The 20,472-nt window shown below is 34.1% G+C and overlaps 1 protein-coding gene across 1 annotated transcript in view; it reads right to left on the bottom strand.

Moving 5' to 3' along the window:
- LOC148630181 (uncharacterized) overlaps nt 1-17,600 on the bottom strand; it is a 34,935-nt gene extending 17,335 nt beyond the window's left edge. Inside the window, exons 1-16 of the mRNA XM_088562546.1 lie at nt 17,558-17,600; nt 17,072-17,095; nt 13,682-13,827; nt 12,611-12,753; nt 11,205-11,397; nt 10,677-10,853; nt 9,026-9,171; nt 8,483-8,666; nt 8,131-8,312; nt 4,962-5,127; nt 4,594-4,863; nt 4,171-4,359; nt 3,680-3,897; nt 3,262-3,353; nt 2,872-2,996; nt 1,933-2,115 (exon numbers count right to left, since the gene is read on the bottom strand). Coding sequence (XP_088418672.1) covers nt 1,933-2,115; nt 2,872-2,996; nt 3,262-3,353; nt 3,680-3,897; nt 4,171-4,359; nt 4,594-4,863; nt 4,962-5,127; nt 8,131-8,312; nt 8,483-8,666; nt 9,026-9,171; nt 10,677-10,853; nt 11,205-11,397; nt 12,611-12,753; nt 13,682-13,827; nt 17,072-17,095; nt 17,558-17,600 — 2,481 coding nt within the window. The remainder of the gene's footprint in view (nt 1-1,932; nt 2,116-2,871; nt 2,997-3,261; nt 3,354-3,679; nt 3,898-4,170; nt 4,360-4,593; nt 4,864-4,961; nt 5,128-8,130; nt 8,313-8,482; nt 8,667-9,025; nt 9,172-10,676; nt 10,854-11,204; nt 11,398-12,610; nt 12,754-13,681; nt 13,828-17,071; nt 17,096-17,557) is intronic.
- Nucleotides 17,601-20,472: the final 2,872 nt, after the last annotated feature.

Raw genomic sequence — 20,472 nt, 5'->3', positions numbered from 1 at the left:
GTCTTTGTTATTGTGTCAAACATATGTACTTGAGCAGATCTTTCATTCTGTGTCATTTGTGTGTCTATTGTGGATTTTAAAATATATACCCCCGCTTCTCAAAACTAAAATGTCAACAGATCCAAAATAAGACACGATATCTCAAATATGAAGACTGCATGATAATCAATAGAAAATATGCAACAAAGTGACAAAATGGGCAATTCCAGAGCTCATATTGTGTACAAAGAATAATTGAATTAAGATGCAATAACAAACTCAAGAACCGGAAGTCGTAGAGACATGTTACTACCACCATATATCTTAAGATCACTTGACCTTGAATAACTAACATGGTCAAGGTCATACAATCATGTCAAAGTCACAAACCGGTACCGGTACGTTATCTACATTAATAGTTTTCTTTGAGAATTCACTATTTAAGTCTTTTTGCATTCTTTAATTGTTATCTCGTGTGTAAAAATTCCATTCCATAAAAAAGTAGAATCAGTATGGGCAGATCCAGAAAAAGCATTCATTTACAGTTTACCTTGGAGTAATTTCAAATTTCAGTTCTGCGTTGAACAGACGGTCGGACAGATGTAAACTTGGGCTCATAATGTAGAGCTTATCGAGAGGGTCATTTCATACGTTGCATGTATGCATTTATGTATTATCGTTTTCTTAATATCAAGACCTGCAGTTTGCAGTGAGAAAGCTTTCTAGCACTCCGTGACCTCAGATCTTTAGTGCAAATAAAAGGTCACATAGACGAAAGATCTTTGATGACGGTCCCATGTATCTACCACTTCCGGTTCTAAGAATATAAATTTTCTAAATTTTAGTATATTTCAAGGGATATAACTCCCGTGTAGTTTGATAACAAAATACATGTTATGTTTAGGTCTTCTGCTTGTGTAAATGAAATCGTTTTCAGATTGATTCTATCTATCATGGTTTTCAAGATGTGAGCGATTGAAAGAAATCGTTTTAAAGGGTCATAACTCTTCAAGATGACAATGAAATAGTTAGCAGGGTCATTTTCTAATAGGACATAATGCAAATCTACATGTTCACAAAGTATGATCATGATATCCTGAAAAATGAGTAGAGGGGACCATATTGAAAAAACGCCAATAAAGGGTAGATAATTTCTACAACGGATGATAAAATTCTTCACAGGGTCATCCTATACAAGTCCTAAATGAGCTCTATCGATGTACCAAATTTGGTAATGATAAAAAAAACGTTAGAAAAACAATAAGGACCTTCCCATGTAGGGACGCATCAACACGTTCAAAATGGAAACGCATCAAAAATAGAAACGAGTTCGAAAACTCAGTAAAAAAACGTTTAAACCACAAGCATTGCGGATGGATATTTCGTTTGAAGATAACACTGAGAGGTTCTATAATTCCTACTTGTTGATGTCATACCAGGAAGATATGGAATAAAAAAACAACTTTAACGAACGAAATAAATCGGACAAGAATGTGTTTCTTTTAATAACGCATTTTTACTCTTAAACAATATACAAATTAAGAAAAATAAGAAACTATTGTTTTTGTATTTCGATATTCATCATTGAAATTGTACCTTTATTGTGTCTTTCCTTAAGACATCAACACAAATTTTCAGTAAATTGGGAGTTCATATTGCTAGTGCTTTATGTGATTAATTTGTCATCAATCGCTGGAATGTTTCTACCGCAGTTATAAAGGACAATTTATCTGGAATAGTCATCTGGAAAATATCAAAGCAACTATAGGAATACAGTTTAAAGATGAAAGAAAGGTCAGCAACTGTCTAAAACTGGTGTTGCTAATTCAAATGGAAAGATTAGAGAGAAAGGATGACCCTTCAGTTGCACTATAGATGAATGATCTGAAATTTTGCAAGGAGAGATTAACCAATCAATGTAAAGGATATACTACTGATGAAGTGTTTACATACTTGTTTCTGGATATCTTTAACACGTTTTGATGGCCTTAAGGATTCTTCATCGCTGTCATCGTCGTCACTTTCTCTTGAATGTCTTGGTCTAAGGACATCACGTACTGACTTTTCTTTTGGTTGTCCAGGAGAACGCAATAATTGATTAGCAAGGGTCTGTAAGCCCTCGCTGTTAAAACCGACCTGTTCAAATGGAGTTTTTTCAAAAGATGTTTGCTTGTGAATTCCTTTATAAAAATAAACGTATGAAATTGCAATTTGTATTCATAGTAATGACGCCCCGTGCAGGTCCGGGTGTCAAAAGCATAGGCCTGCAGCAGCACTAAGCTTGTCGTAAAAGGCGACTAAATAGTGCTCAGAACCCTAGCCGGGGGCTAAGGCGCTCTGCCCACAGAGCAACTGTGTTGTGTGCCCCAGGTGGTGCAATGGGGTACCCCTGGTGTGTTACATGCTGGGGTTGCCAGGCTATAATACAGAAAACCTGACCGCAAACCATAGTGGTGCACCGTGTTGGGAAAGATGCCACGTTCCTCGCACGTTAAAGAACCCTACTGTGGTATTCTCCCGGAGTAGGAACCACAGGGCTCCGCCACAGGAGGCTAACTTGTCCAACCCTACCCACCTCTCCCTGTTTCCAGTGGCAATCAAAATTTGTTGACCCCATTATCCTTCTGTCCCATCCCATTTTTCATTTCATCATCGTTTCATGTTCATTTTATCATCCACTTCGCCTGAATATAGCTGAAATATTGCTGCTCGGGCGTTAAACCCCAATAATCAATCAATCAATCAATCAATCATAATAATGACAAGTATATCATATCTTTAGTTGACAAACTATCTTTGACTTACAATTTTTCTCATTTCAAAATTTTAGGAAAGAACAATGAGTAACTTTTAAAGCTATGAAAGTAATTAAAAAAACGACAAATTTGTTACCTCCATAATGTTTGAAGAGTATCCTAAAATATGCATGTTAGCGTGGATTGCTCCACTTCTAGGAATGAACTCCCTTGGCGATGAAACATAACCCATTTCGAGAGCACCACCCATTTTTAAACGATCTGAAAAATAAAAATAAATCCTATATGTGCGCCTCTTACGAACAACTGTACAGCTCAAATACGTATCTATGAAAAGGTTTTATCGTAAAAATATGTGTAGCACAGAAAAAAAGACTTTCCCTTGATTTATCTCTTATGTCTTATGATTTTTGTTTATGAGGTTGATGAAGTAATGTACCTTTCAGTGATCCCATATTCAGAACTTTAGCACAATAATACTAGAAAACGAATGAAAAAGTTACAACAACTGATATCTAAGTCTTACCTGAAAACGTGGAGTAATGTAAGAACCGTGAATATTGGAAACTTGGGTTATATTTCTTGGCAAATCTAAGGGCAAAACTGGCATTTCTTGCCCTAAAAAGGGTATGCAATATCAGAAGTAGCTGATGATTAAAATCCAAGTAAAAAACAAAAGAGTGAAAGACTCTGCTGGCGTCGAAAAAGATTACATATGCTATAAAGAAGAAATACCGGAAACTAATTTTTAAAGACATTTTTTCATATCTATTACAGATAATAATTACATCACCTCAGTTCACTGCTTTTAATGTTCTGACGTAACAAGGCAAGTAAGCAATTTCCGATGGATCCTTGATATGCAATGTTTATTCTTTATTTCAATGAAATTTGTAGTTCTCTCCATTTTTAGAACAGTATTTGAACCAGTTTACAACACCTACCAGGACATAAGACAAGGATGCGTGGAGTTAGAGATCTGTTCCAAGTGAGTATATACAAAGGTACCGACGTGTGGATTGTTCTCTCTATATAATGATTGAGCTAACATTTCTAAAAATGCCCTAGATGGGTTGGTACCAGTCATAACCAAGTAAGAACCTATTCTGACTTCTTCAACTTCTTCTTGGTCCATGAAATATGGAAAAAGCAGAGACCTTACCTTGAAAAGCAAAATAAAATCTATCATATGATATTCAATTTCAGCGATTGTAAAAGCAAATACAACATGTTTAAACACATTGAATTTCTAACTTTTCATCTTGAAAACACGGCAATGTGATACCTTAATCAAATGTAGAGCTACGATAATTCGAATGTGAAAACGGCGTTAAAATAATGAACAGAATAATCTTCTTTATGCTTCATTTCATTCTAATTGACTAAAACCTAATATGAAAATAACCCGACGTAATGATAAGTAGTGATAACTTACAGCCTCAGGAGCGAAGGCTGTAATTTTTCTCAAACTGTAAACGGCCTGAGTGCGGATAATCTGGGGTTTAGATCTGTCTTCCAATACTGATTTACAGTCGGGTATAAATTCAGGATATCCGGCATTTCCAATGGTTTTCATAGCATACATCATGTATTCTGGTTTTGATGTCATCATACTTCTTATTTCCTGTAATATGTAAATACATACATAGATGGATGTATATTTCAATGAAGTTTACTCTTTTCTCTTAACATGCACATTATATAAAATTACGAAGTAATTCAAACACTGTATAAGCTGTGAGTATTGGATCAGTAAACATTTGTAAAATGTGATAATGCTTTTACGAGATTTTTTATGGGTATTAAAATGAAAATAAGCAAGATGTGTAATATATTCGTGTTAAATTTTCTATCTCGCCTGAATAATTTCCATTTTGAATCTGGAGAAAACACTGGAGGTCTGTTCAATCTCATCCCGAACGTCTACAAGCTTAGAATCAAGTTGGTCTCTGATGTATTTCTTGTTCTCTCGATCTTTAAGTTTCTTCATTTTTCTTTCTTTTCTCTCTAGTTCCCGTCGTCGCCTGTCGTTCTCAGACCTGATTCTGTCCGCCATGGCTCCAAGTGTAAGGTAAGCTGAACGCAGCACTGCTTCGTGACTTCTAACATTCTGATCACGAACCAATTCCTAAATGTATTTAAATAGATATTTTTATGTATATTGAAACTGAAAATGGTCACATGAAATAGTATGAATAACATTTTTTTAGGTAAATGATTACTTACCAGTAAGTATTTAGCAATGTTGATATCTGGAGAGGCTGTGACAGTTAGTCCAATTAAAGCATGCACTGCTCCTTCAGGTGGGATTTCAGATTTTTTTATATAGTCTACCAAAACTTCAACTGCTGATGGAGTTCCAAGCGCTGGAAGTGTATCCAACATTAATTTCCTAGAAAATACGAATAGTATAAATATGTTTTTTTAAATATGGGCCAGTGGGTAAAATAAAGGGTATCCTTGCTTAAAATCACATTGTTCAAGAGACAAAGCAATAAATTTTGAGTAAGAACAGCATTAGCCAGCATTAATGAACGGAATAAAAAAAAATCCCAGGAAAGGAAGTAAATGGGCAGCACGGACTCTACAACGAAAAAAAAATGGTAACAGGTGCACTTGTAGGGTAAACATCTACTTTTATTCAGAAATACGTGTGGCCTACTCATGTCAGTTTTTAAGGGAGATCGATGTATGTAAAGATTAAAACGAGTCAAGGATTATTCGTGGACAATACATTATTTGTTTAGCTAAAAGTAAGGTTAATACAGAGCTTCACAGAGCGCAGCATCTTGAATTTTGTTCACTTTGGGCAAGAAGTTTTTGACACTCTTAAGCATGGGAAATTATAGTTTATTATGGACACATCAACTGGTTTGGACACATTATAGCAAACATTTAAAATTCAATTAAATTTGAAAAGCTCCATTTAGAAGGTGCCAATCGAAGACCTTTGCCTTCGATCCCTGTAACTAAATCGAAGTACTCATATACTGAATCAATTCATATCGGTTGTTTGAATATTTACGCCTCAAATAATCGTCAAATCGCGAAAATAGAGGTACGGTAAAGAAAAGAACGGTATCGACTTTTAATGCATCTAAGCGCAAACTCGTTTTTGTAAATTGTTAACACTGAACTCTTTGATTTAAATTCATCATTCTGATTACGAATGGCATTCAATTTATCTATAAAATATCACACAAAAATGTATGTGTCATCGTAGCAGTGCGATAGTTTGCAACATATACAGGTTTATTGTCGGTTTACATTTAACAATGAACACAGAACTCTCAGATACCATGCATAATTGAACTACAAATTTCTAGTTGGCCGTTTTTTTCAATTTCTAAATTTTCAAGTCAACATTTAATTTAGGGAACTCTGGGTCGAAACTATCAGTCAAATCATTCATCCTTGAGCCACAGTCGTTGACAACAATACTGCCATTATATACATGTACCTCTCATCTAGCAACATCAGTTGATAAACTACAGCTCAAGTGCTACAAATTGTCGCATAGACACCTATGTGTCTGGTAAAAGCGCTTAATTTCTGGGCACCTAATTTCAAGAGACACGTACATTAGCATACACACCGAAGTCTTAATATATGATTCAACAAGTCTGATGAAGGAAACACTAGCCATGCATTTTTAATTCTCTTTAACTCCTACATCTCTATTATAACATATAAATCTAGATACATCTAGTTAATGCTTTCATCTTGTGTTGTGTTTTAACACATGGCCAAATAACCATACAGTATGATGATTACAAATAGCAATAACATCAGATCGCAAACTGACACCATTCCTGGGAAAATTGCATTATCAAAATTACTATACTCTTAGCAAAATTCTATTTTTATTTGTCATCTCCTTCAGTTCGTTTGATTCGGTGGTGTTTTTCGTTCAGAGGGGTATAGGATAAGAATGTCTTCTGTGACCATAAATAATAGAACGTACCCTTTCGACATAATTTTCTAATTTAAAAAAGGGCTGTATTTTTATATGCTATTCTGAATGCATTATAAATGGCTATATCAGAATGGTTTTGGGATTGGGTCATCTTTTTTGTTTGTAACTTTGTGTAAATATTAACCAAAATTGACCAAATTATAGCCTGGATCCCCTATATTTATCGGAATCACTGCCCCTTTTGCAAATAATTAGATCCCCCGCATGAAACGTGAAGCTTTTGATTCTCTTTATATTTTTCTATCTATGATTGAGGACTTTCTCTCCTTTCTAGCTAAACATCAAGTGGCTTATTTTGCGGTAACTTTTGTAGACAACTTGAATATTGAAGGTAAACGACTGGTTATTTGGGTAAATACATAGAAATGAACAACAGGTACTTATAAGAGGTTAGAAGTCAACTATTTTAGTTGGATCGGTGTTAATTCAAAACAAATTAATCAGCAAGTTATTTTTTTTTTGGGGGGGGGTTGCGTAAATAATATGGAATTAAACTTTATATTTTAGAAATAACTTTAAATAATACCTAACTGTTTGCATTTGAACCTTAACGGGGTATGCTAATGGAACTAGTTTTCCACTGTGGTGTAAGAGTGAGTTGTAGATGTTAACAGGCTATACAAAGGTGTAAACCAGGTAGAAAAACGCAGGCAGGTGTTTCCTATTCCAATAAAAAGAATTCAAATAATCGGACCAAAAATATAAAAAAAGGATATTTTAGTGGAGTACTTTGGCTCCTTATAACTCAAAAACTGTAAGTGATATCAGAAATCTGATAGATCTGAAAAACGCAGGCAGAGATTTTCATAAGGATTCAAATAAAAAAAGAAATTCCAAATCGGACCAAAAATAAAGAGTTGATTTTGGGCATGGCCCAATTTCCTAGCCCTTTCACTGAAAAACGGTAAAGATAAGTATACCTTGTAAAAAATTTCAAAAAGAAACACTTCAATATCTGATCATCAAATACGGATAAACAATAAACTTTTTTTTCTATAAATTGTGATGGTACCGTAACATCCGTTTCCCTCTTTTAGCCCCTTATTTCTAAAAGAGGCGGCTAAAAAACTCCAATTATAAAGCACTCGATCATATCCCTTGGAATCTTTTGAAAACAAATCAAAAAGATCGGATAAGATTTACTCAAGTTATCGTAAATAAACGAAAGTTAAAGGACGCCGCCACCGACGACGACAGGGTGATTATACAACCGGAAAATTGTGGTCATATAAATGCCTGACAAAATATTTGAAAACAACATATTAATTGTTCGTTGCTTGGCATTTGGTAGATAGCTACCTCATTGGCAATCATACCACATCTGTTTTTACATTTTCAAACATTTTGCCAGGTTTTGTCAGGCCTATAGTAAGGGTTGCATCACAGCCTGTACTTAAAAATGTCACTACAAAGTACTACCATTTGTAATATTTTTCATCATTTGACTTGTCTTTTCCTTCCTTGTATTGACCCCAAATATCTCGGATCAGGTCAGAATCAGCGTTCCTAAGTTCATCGGCAAATGTAAATGTCATTGACGTGGCCTCTTCTTTTATGTCTTCTTTGGTATAAGCAACAATCATATCAATATATCTCATTATCTGAAAAATAAAGTGAAGATGAACGATCTTTAAATTGATTAATGATATGTATTCTATTTGGTAGAAAAAGCTGTATTCAGTTTTTGTATTCAAAAGAATAATTCAGAGACATCTTACGGCAAATAACTCTTGGTTTTAAGAACGATGTTTGGTAAGTTAAAAAGACATACAAGTTGTTTCCTTTCTTCTGGAGTTCGTTTGAGTGTTCCTGTTGGAAGTCTTGATGTCAGTGGAGATTTGGGCTTGTCCTCCTGCTTTGACTCAGCTTGTAGTCCTTTTGTGTATGACTTTGGGCTTTGTGGGCCTGGTATTGGCCTTTGTATGTCTCTTTGATCCATCAAAACAAAAGTTTGACTGTAAAATAAAAGCACATCTTTGCGTAGTTTTCTATCACTTTTATAAGTATAATCTTGATAAGCATTCATATACCAACTCAAAAAGTAAAAATTAGTGTTACATCATATTTGCATTTGAAATATACAAATTCGTTAGGTTTAGTTTACCACAATTTTATTATTTAACTTCACAAAAGGGATAGGACACAAGTTTTACCAACGTATGAAGTCCTTGACCACGTCGTTAGATGTATGAATAAGATTGGTTATCGATGAGGAAGAGGAAGAGAAAAAAAAATAAAAATTGTTGAAAAAAGGTAAAAGAAGTAAAGACTTGATTTATTTAAAGTAGACAACTGAGTGAGACTTTCTCCGTACTTTATAAACGATGCAACATTTCCTCCTTCAGGGGAGTATGGGGTGAACATATGTTGGCTCTCTCCTATGGCGCTGTAAACTATAAATCTTCTTTTGTCGCCCTTCATCACATAACGCACCTGGGCAGCTGATTTAAATGGTTCTGTCTAAAGTAGAATAAGTTCTGACGATTAGCTAGAATTTTGCATGGTCAAAATATGAAAACTTACATTGTCTAAATATGTAACAAAAGGAAGTAAAGTGATTGCCATCAATATTGGAATTATGTTACTGAAAAGGGTATCATGACTATTCCATGTCATTGGAAACTGTTCAGGAGATTCATAAAGATAAAACTTTCCACAATTTTTATACTGGTTATGTTAAGACTCATATTGTAATGGTCTATTGATAAGCGTTAGGAATTGCCCTTTCAATTCTGATGGTCGGATGATAAACGATGAGACTAACCCTTTCTATTTTAATGGTCCGTTCGTAAACAGGAAATTTTGCCCTTTATTTTTGATAGTTTGTTAATAAACCGAGAGACTTAATCTTCCGTGTAAGACGGTCTATTGATAAATGTTGGGAATTTCACATTTCTATTGTGGTAATTTATTGATAAGCAGTGAAACTAAACCTTTCTAATATGAATAACGCATGATAAACGGTTAAAGTTACCCTGACGGCATGTTGATGAACGGTGAGACTTCCCCCTTTCTGTTGGGATGGTCGATATTTAACAGTGAAGCAACCTTTAATTTGAGGTGTCCTATTGATAAACGTTGAGAATTACCATTTCTATTGTAATGGTCGACTGATAAAAGATGAGGCTTGTTCTTTTTATGGTGATGGTCGATTGATTAACAGTGGGACTAACCCTATCTAATGTGGTGGTTTTTTTTCTATTAATGTTGAGACTTACCCTTTCTATTTTGATTGTCTATTGATAAACGTTGGGAATTACTAGATCATTTGAGATGGTGTAATGATAAATGTTGGGAATTATCAGATCATTTGAGATGGTCTATTGATACATGTTGGGAATTATCAGATCATTTGAGATGGTGTAATGATAAATGTTGGGAATTATCAGATCATTTGAGATGGTGTAATGATAAACGTTGGGAATTATCAGATCATTTGAGATGGTGTAATGATAAACGTTGGGAATTATCAGATCATTTGAGATGGTGTAATGATAAACGTGAAAATAACTAATTCTATTGTAAAGGTTTATCGATACGCGTTGAGATTAACCCTTTCAATGGTAATGATCGTATTGATAAACGGTGAAGCTTACTATTCCGATTATGAAAGTCTACTGATAAACAATGAGAGTTTCCCATTCTATTTCCATGGTATATTTTTAAACGGTGAGATTAACCCTTTTATTTGAGATGGTTTATAGGTAAACGTTAGGAATTTCCATTTCTATTGTGATGGTCTTTTGATAAACGGTGAGGATAACAGTTCCTTTTGTTTGGGATGGTTTATTGAAAAACATTATATTGTAATCGTCCATTTATAAACGGTGAAATTTTAAATTGTAATCCACATGTAGCCAATGGATAAACGGAATAGCGTTACCATTTCTGTGGTGTTGGTATATTGATGAACGTTGAGACACCCTTTCTTACGTGATGGTCTACTAATAAACAAAGAGACTTACCTTTTCACTTTCGCACTGAGCACATCTCATGGCATTATATATCGACCTGGTGTAAAAAGGTCGTTCTAAACAGTTCAGATAATTTCGGACTTTTGTCAAATACATGTATTTATCATTTTCTTTTGGAACATCTGTCTCAATGTAGTACGATGTTTCGCAATCTCCAACAACACTGGGCTGGAATTGAAAATTGGGTAAGTTTATACCCTTGGTTTTTTTTAATTTATTTCTAGAGCTACAATTGTGATTGTTGGCAAAATAATATTTCCTACAACCTTTTGAATTAAAGCTGAAGTCAATAATATCGTTTGAACATGAAAAATGTTCTATCTTCAAGTTGGCATAAGAACATCTTGAAGTCCATGTGTCATCAGTAGAATAACTAAGTATAACTACCATGTCTTCGGTTGGAAAAATATATCAAAACATCTCTCTAACCCAAAGTTTTTATTTAAAAAAGTTTAAATTAAAACTAGATTTGTAATAAAAATTAATTCCGGTCGGAATTAATATCTTTCTTATGTTTACCTCCATGACTCTGTAATAATCTACAGGAGATGATCGATCTCTATTTAGTTCTACAAGTCTTTCCTTAGTACTGGCACTACGGCGTTCTTCAAAGTTCATCTCCAGCAAACTAAGAATCCCCCTCTTCACATTCATCGACCAGAATTCGTCATCCTTCTCACCTTTAATCTCTTGAATATGGCCTCTCATGTATCTAGGAAGGTGAAATTCATGTTTGTAAAATTAAATGGAAATGAACAAGTGATTATCTGGAAAACTATTTTAAAAAATGCCTTTGTTTGAGTAGAAAAGGGGAAGATACATTTAGGAATGACAAGTAACTGTTACCTGATTAAACCATTGAGTTTCCTTACACGTACAATAAACATTGTCACGGTGACACTCAATTCAATCTACAAATCTAGATTTTAAAAAAAATACAAAAAATAAGAGAATTATGGGACCGAAACCAGCAAACGACCTTCGTAAGACTGATATTTGTTGTTGATATATTGATACAAAGAATACAATTGTCCCATTTGAGATTTTCCACACAGCGATTTGTACATGTATGAGGAAGTGGCAAATTTAATGAGTAAATTGTTTCCTTTCTCATTTCCTCGATTTTACATTCAAAGGTTTTTTCGCTTTGGCAATTTACAAATTGATTTTGGCAATACACTTGCAATTAAATGACAATTTAAACTGTGATAAAAGATGAGGCTTGTTCTTTTTATGGTGATGGTCGATTGATTAACAGTGGGACTATTGATTACTTTGGCGTAAAAAGAAGCAATTTAATTTTAAGGCTGATGTATGCAATATAGAAAACATTGATAAACCGTAGCCTTTAAACTAAACGGTGTATGCAATTTCTAATCAGATATTTTATGAGTCTTGGTCATTATTAAGTAAGCTGCCATTTAATTCTCTTGGGGCTATGGATTTTTCCGAGGCAAACTTCCCTTTTTCTCAAAATCAATTTATTTCTTCTTTACAAGTTGAGAACAATTGTTTTCTTTTGTTACTTTGTACGTATGATTTTAGTTACTTTATGTTCTTTGTTGTGTGTGTCTGTTTTCCATGTCTGGTCTTTGTCCCTGGATTACATTCTTTTGAGTACCGCTATAACCTTGGTTCCCTTGATTACTCTTTCAAATATATGGTCAAAGCTGAGAATAAAACACACACTTACTTCACATTGCCGGTGACAATTGATGTTTTCTCCAAAAGTCAACAACAAACTTTAAAAAAAATCCGTATTCCCTCCACAGAAAATCAATATGTTTGCTGTCTAATTGGCCTCGAAGAAAAAATGCATTTGGAATCCATTATTGGAGCATATTCCAAACATTTACTTAAGATCGTCAAATAGTTGGGGAAACGCGCGATGCTTTGCTCTTTGTTCAATAGGATTGAATACTAACTTGAACATTACAGGCTTTGTGAGATAGGTTGACATCCATTTGGCTTCATCCCCGGTTATTTCCTCGTAACCATTGATCTGTTCTTTCGTCGGATCTTCACCCTCCACAAAATTGTTTAACTTAAAGAGTCTAATTTGCTCCAACTGTGAAAAAAAACAATCAGGAATTCAAATTTATGATTATCGTAAAACTAGAAAAAAAAATACGACTTCAAAGAGACTGTAGTTAAGTTTTGAACGATAACACATAATGGTCCAGTTATACAGCAGTCGTAGCTCATGCAGCGCCTCTAAAGAGCCCTGGTCACATCTTGCAACATCAGATACCTTTCATTCAAAGGTGGAAACCAAAATATTATCCAGAAAAAGGAGACAATTACAGTTTTTTTAGTTAAATAATCAATAACAACTACAAAAAGTCAAATTGTGTCTATTATAGAAAGAATCGCATATTGTAAATAGAAATGCAATATACTCTACCGGTGGTATTTGTGTTTTTGTCTTAATGATGAATTCTAAAAGTTTCTTTAGAACTATCTGTTCCACAATCTTTTGCAATATAAAGTCCAAAAACTCTTACAAAGAATCTTTGATTAACTAAATAAGCCAATGATATTCGTAAAGGATTTTTTTTATAAATATTGTTTCGTGAACCTATGGAGACTTCTGTTTGCATTTATCAACTGAAAACGTGTTTCTTTCTATTACAGTTTTCAAAATTAAATCCCAATTATTTAGAATTATATAATCGCCATTTTGGACTTTCAATTGTCTTGTTTTCTTTTATTTTTCTTGTTTGTTGTATGTATGTTTGTTTGTTTGTTTTGTGGATTTTGTTTAATTTCCCAGAAGTTATCCTTATGCGTCTGTAAATTGTAGATATTTTACATAAAACTATAGAAGTACGATAATAAAAGTGACGATGACATCAAGACAATTATTTATGTCTCAAAATGTTAAGGCATGGGATGCGAATTTCAAAACGTCCTTGAAAATTCATTGCAGTCGAAATATGATAAAAACAGTTACGTGTATAAGACAACAAAACGATGTTTTAAAGAATCCGTCTTACCTTCATCGTTACTCTGGAGATAGTTTTAAACTGGAAATGGGTCTGACATTTTATCTTAAGACCCGAATAAAAATTTGTGCTTTCTGGCATTCCAGTTGCAACTTGAGCTTCATACTCATAAACATATTCTCTGTCAGGAGTGTAGGCTAGAATCACAAAACATCCCGTTATTTCTGTTAGATTCAATGAAACGTACCGTAAGCATGTATCACTACCACAGAATTTTTAAAAATTACCGAAATACTCACTTTCATAACTTGGTCTTTACAGAACACTAAGTCAGTTTTCTACCAAGCTGTTGGCCAACTGCAGTTTATTTAACTAGTTTTTTTAACAAAAAATTCAATGTCTGTATGTGTAATGTTCACCGCGGTGGGAGTAAGGAAGTCTTTTTCTTAAACGTCAGACAATCAGACATGTCAAAAACTCACCAAATATGTCTACACATAACCAGTCATAGTTGGATATTCTGTTGTTGCACGTTTGAGAGAAAAAATGTAGATTATGTATGAAATGAAAATCAAAGGTAACCAGGATTTGAACGGTGATTTAAAAGAACTTATTATATATATAGCAATGTTTTATCGAATGTTCCCAGAGTAATAAATTTCGATAATTCACTCTCACGCTTTCTCTCGCCAAAACGTTACAACTTTGGCTAACATCCTCCATCACAAAAACGTCACCAACAAAATTCCCCATATTTCAAAGACAAATCCATACCAATTATCTCATATTCCTATACTTCACCCATTGCATCCAAAATTTTCAATTATAAAAGGCTATTGCAGAACCTTGAGATTGAGGACTTCAAGGCTAAACCACCTGACTGTTCTTGCAAAAACTCTGCATTCAAATACGGTCCTTTTGCTCACGTCGTTACGGGAGATTTAACCATCGTCGAAAGCGAATCTCTGTGTAATATCCTTTCTAAAGGTCCCAAGTACCGTGAACCACGCTCCATAAATTGGAATTATAACTTTAAAGTTTTTATGGATGCCGTCGAGGACTATGCAAGAAAATGGATAAAACGAGAACAAGAAGACATTGATTCTCTGTCAGAGTGGTTAAAGGTTGTGAGGTCTATAATTTTGAAACGAATGAAAGTTTTAAGTAGGTCAATGGGTGTCAAAGCTACATCAGTTTTCAAAGACCCCGATGAAGCAAAAACATTGTCTACTATACATGACACATATGTTGTCGTACCAGCATACAAAGCCCAAAACAACATTGTTTTTGTCTGCAAAACTTTTTACATCAAATGTTTATTATTAGAGATAGACGTAGAAAATAATAGCAGTGATAAGACCTATACTGCTTCCACACTCTTCAAAGAAGAGATTGTGGAAAACCATAAATTTGTTCTATCCTCTTTTGGTCTCTCTACCAAGGACGATGATTGTGATTTACCGTCTATGTACTGGATTCCCACAAGAATCCATACAAACAACGTTTCATAGCTGGATCTGCAAAATGTACCACCAAACCTCTTTCAAAACTTTTAACTTATATACTCACAACTGTCAAAGAGGGTCTGCAGTCCTACCACAACACTTGTCACTTCCGTAATGGTATTAATTCAATGTGGATCCTGAAAAACTCGAAAGATCTTTTGGAGACAATCAGTTCAAGACTGAATATAATACCATTAAAACCTATGATTTTTTAACACTATATACTTCTATTCCCCATACTCAGTTCAAATCCCGACTTAAAAACATTATACATCGTTGTTTTCCAAAAAAGATGGTACACCTAGATACAAATATATAGTTCTTGGTAGAGATTCCTCGTACTTTGTAAGAAATAATTCCAAATCATCTTCCAAATATAGAGGAAGATGTTTACAAAATGCTGGAATTTTTAATCGACAACATATTTGTCCAGTGTGGTGGACGTGTTTTTCAACAAACGGTCAGCATTCCAATGGGAACAAATTGTGCTCCTTTACTTGCTGACATATTCCTTCACTCTTATGAGGCTGACTTCATATCTGATTTGATCCGAAAGAAAGAATATCGTTTGGCTAGATCCTTTAATCTCAGTTTCCGCTATATAGATGACGTATTATCTTTAAACAATCCTAAATTCGGGGATTTAATACATCGCATCTACCCCAAAAGAACTTGAGATAAAGGATACTCCAGACACTGTAAGGTCAGCCTCATATCTTGACCTACACTTAGAAATCGATGGTAAATGAAAACTATTGAACAACCTTTACGACAAATGTGATGACTTTTCATTCAGAATTGTCAACTTTCCTTTCATCTGTGGCAACATCCCTTCGGCACCTGCGTATGGAGTGTTCATATCACAACTCATACGTTATGCCAGAGCTTGCCGAAACTACGCAAGCCGACTTTTTGTATCGCGCTAGAACTCTAACAAATAGGCTTTTGGAACAGGGTTATGTTGCTACAAGATTGAAGTCATCACTACAGAAGTTTTATGGTCGTCATCATGAACTCGTGGATCGTTATGGTGTATCCATCAGCACCATGGAAACTGATTTATTCAACGGGTCATAGTTTTCCTTTTCTCGTTTGTCTACCCCGGACTTGACTTTTCATGAGCAACTCGGCGGGTGTTTCTAGAGAAGCAGAGGACACTAACCCTACCGGTGCACCTGGTCTATGCTCCCAGTTTTTCGTGGAGTCCGAGTTGCCCATTTGGTTTCATTACTTTGTATATATGATTTTAGTTACTTTATGTTCTTGTTGTGAATGACTGTTTTCCATGTCTGGTTTTTGTCCCTGGATTGCATTCTTTTGATTACCGCTATAACCTTGGTTCCCTTCATTACTCTTTTATATCAATCCGCCAATCACAGTATTTAAAATTCATATGGAAAACATTGATAAATTATGAAGAAAAATCCATATAATAAATAGGATAATCAATTGGTTATCGTGAATAACCAAAATATGATCACTCGTGCCAAGAACGCTTCAGGATTTAACTCGTGCGCGGAACAAGTTCCGCACACTCGCTAAATCCAAGCGTTCTTCGGAACTCGTGATAATATTTTAGTTCAGTCTTTCCAATTAATTATCCTATTAATAATCCAAGGACTATAAAAGAAAAATAGCAACGCACAACAAAGAATATGAACTTACCAAAATAAAACGTAGAATGAAAAAGTAATTGAGCAACACAGGTTTCACTATAAAAACTGGGGCCATAGACCAGGTACATCGGAAGGGTAAGGGTCCTCTGCTTTTCTAAAAATATTTGCTCATTAATGTCACGTCTGGGTAGACGAAAGAGGAAAGAAAATCGTTTGTTGTCTTTTTTCCCTCCTGTTCACCCCCTCCGTCATTGTCGTTAAGTTAATGGACGATTAAGAAAATTAAGGGTGATGATAAATTTGTAGAAATGAAAACTTACCTCGGTCCAAACTCTTTTGGGAATCTACAAATGAATTATACAATATTTGTTTATCTACTCCGATGATAAATGTTGCAATAATTTACATAATTTACATTTTTAATATCTTGATTTCAAATTCACGCCGACAGTTTTGCAAAAATAAATGCTGACAAAAATTAATCTACATCGTTATAGATAAAGGAAACGAAAGGATATAAGTAGAATGTTCAACAATATTCGAAACTTGACAATTTATGGATTTGAAAATCTTAGTCGAACCTGACATGTACCAACTGAACTAAAAGTTTCAATTTAAGTTTATTTTTAACCTGTAGATTGCAGTAAATATTCTTATAAATACTCAACCATGGTTTTTTTATCACTATTGTCATTTAGTATGAATAGATATCTATTTGCATGCAAAAGTATATACCCAATAATATGTATTGTCATATAGATTGCGTTGTGTTATGCAGGCTTTCCTTTTTTTAAAACATTACTTACTTGTTATCCCAAAAGCTAAGACCAGAACAAATCTCCAATCCATTGTGGTGTGAGAAATGAGAACTGTGTAGAACACAGCTTTTATACACACCGTGATCGTGTGAATACGAGCTTTCACATGCTGTATGTATATACTGTATGTCATAACATTTCAATTGTTTGTTGTGTTTTAACTTTCCAATTTGCAAACTCCACATGTTCAGTGCTTGTCCTTCAATATTTGTTGGAATGTTTCCTTGCACTTTTAGTGAGTACGCAAGTGGACCTTAATATATATATATATACAGAGTAGTCGTATCTAATCGATCATGGTGGGCATCCAGTGCAGTAGTTAAGCATTGGTTTATGGACTTAGCTAACGGGCCATTGTGATGTGCTAATGTTGTATCATCGTGTTTAAATGGTTAAAAACCTTTAGCAACAAAAGAATCATATTTTTACATCTTGTGTTCTACAATTTTGGAAAACAGACAAAATGGCTTTGAAAGTGATACTGGCCTATCTCCCAGCTAGCAATGGAAAAAGATTCACGAATCAAATGTAAAAAATCACACACAATAACAGACAAGATGGTTCCAGTCCTCGTTCCTTAGAAACGACATGCCACTTGCAGACGCCCGTTGTATTTCATCTTTATAAAAGATAATTAATGGCCTAAGGGGTGTTTCTTTTCATTATTTTAGTGCCTATATATCTCCATGATAAGCATAATTCTGTATCCGAAGAAACATTTTTAAAAAATCTCTATATTAAGTTATTCAATGGATCTATGTGATAAATTTTCATTTAATATTTATAACACTTGTCTTATAGTATATTCACGTGAGAGGTCGACGCTTAGGCATTTCTCCTCTTTCAGTTGTACCCACTCTCTTTTCTTTACATTATATGTTATATTCGATCTCTACCAGCATACCAGCATAATTCAAAGTACTGAGTCAATGAAGGCCTTAATAGTTTGCTATGTTCACATTTCGAATCATAAAAAATGGATTGTATAATATTTAAATAGGGAAAGTAATTTTTAAACCGCCGTTTCGAATCAGAAGGGGGTATACAGTTTTACCCTTGTCTGTGTTTCTTGTTTATTTTTGACTATATTATGAAAATTGAATTTTTTGTAGCACTTTTCTAAGCATCTACTTATCACAGCGGCTTGGAATTTTAACATATTCTTCCTGCGGGTATTCCATATGGTGGGATTTATTTTCAGAAATTCCTGTCTATTGAGGACTTTGCTTATTTTAACAAAATTTTGCAAGTTGAAATATTTTCGTCGACCTTTTTCAGCAACTACTAATCACAGTAACTTGAGGTTTAAGCACATTGTATTGGTACTTAGGTATGCCATATGGTACGATATAAATATCCGAAAAATCGACAACAACTTCCTGTTAATCGAGGACTTTATTTTTGACTTTATATTTTGAAAATTGACATTTTTGTCGCGCTTTTCTCGGCAACTACTCATCACAGTGGCTTGAAATTGTAACACATTTTCTTTGTAGTTATGCTTTATACTGGGATCCATTTTGAGGAAATTTCTACATCTTCGTGTTCACCGAGGACTTAGGGTTTTTTTCCCTCTTTTGACTATATGGTAGGATCCATTTTGAACAAATAAATCGACAACAACTTCCTTTTTACCGAAGACTTTGTTTATTTTCCTTACAACGTGGTTGAAAGCGGGTGTATCACTAGTGAGCCATCACAAAACAAATGGGAGAAAACTTATCCACAACTTTTCAACTTTTCAGACACATAGATTTCATGATACACATTTAAAAATATGCATGTTAAATCAATCTCCCATGTTTTTTTTCTGTTTCACCTATTTCACTACAAAGCATTTGCTTCTGTTTATCATAGGATTGAACCAAGTTTTATTACATGTATGTCTAAAAGGCTTTAAAATCATGTAGGGTTATCCCAAAATCATATAAGTGCATTGAAGGCTTTTGTAGCTTAACAAATATTGAATCTAGTCAAAACATGTTAATTTCCCTTTTAGCTGTCTAATTACCATCAATATGAATGAAATGACCATATAATCAGGCAAGAGCATCAACACAGCAGCCCAACCAGTAGTATAGACATATTTTGAGTTCTATCCGATTACCCAAAGGCTGGATTCTGTCACCTCTACAGTACTAAATACAGTTACCGGTTACTAACAGAATCCCAATAAGAAATAATCCTGAGAGACTCAAAAGGGTATTCAAACAGCTTGTACCTTTCAGTACATTTGGATTCCATATACTCGATGGCTAAATCAGAGAATTAGCAAGTCCCATTCTAATTAACTGTATTAGTGTGAAATATTCCAAATGAAAATAAACTGAAGACTTTTGGTGAATAAAATCTTTACCAACAAACTAAGACAAGAACTAATATGTTACACATTTTTCAACGAGTGTTGTGAATTGTTATGTGTTTATGTGTTAAGATAACAAATGATAATAGGAATATAATCATTGAAACTGAGCTTGTTACATGTACAATGATTTTGATACTGTTAACAAGTAACCATATGTAAAAAAAAAAGAGTTACTTGGTACCCATGTACGACATACAATATCTATATTTTTGATGTTGTTCAAACCGTCTTAAGTTAGTAACGTGACTATAATTATGTTGTAAATAGCAAAAAAAAAGGACAAAGCATCAGAAAAAGAGCTAATTATTGTTTCTTATCTATTTATTATAACGGAACTCGGTGCAAAGAATACTACAACTATTGTACATTGATGATTTAAAAAGTTTCCCATCATTACAAAATTTTATAAATTAAATCAGATTTAAAATATAGAATGACTGAAATAATACATATACTTCATATTATTGTATATGATTTTTAGTTGATGTTCTCTTTCAAGGTATTTAAAAAAAAGAAATGGAACATTTTGTGCAAAGTA

The sequence above is a fragment of the Perna viridis genome, chromosome 1 (assembly GCF_037379345.1).
Source record: "Perna viridis isolate PV_CMFRI_1.1 ecotype Kerala chromosome 1, ASM3737934v1, whole genome shotgun sequence".
In the NCBI taxonomy this organism is placed as follows: Eukaryota; Metazoa; Mollusca; class Bivalvia; order Mytilida; family Mytilidae; genus Perna; species Perna viridis.
This window is presented reverse-complemented; position numbering and strand designations above follow the sequence as displayed.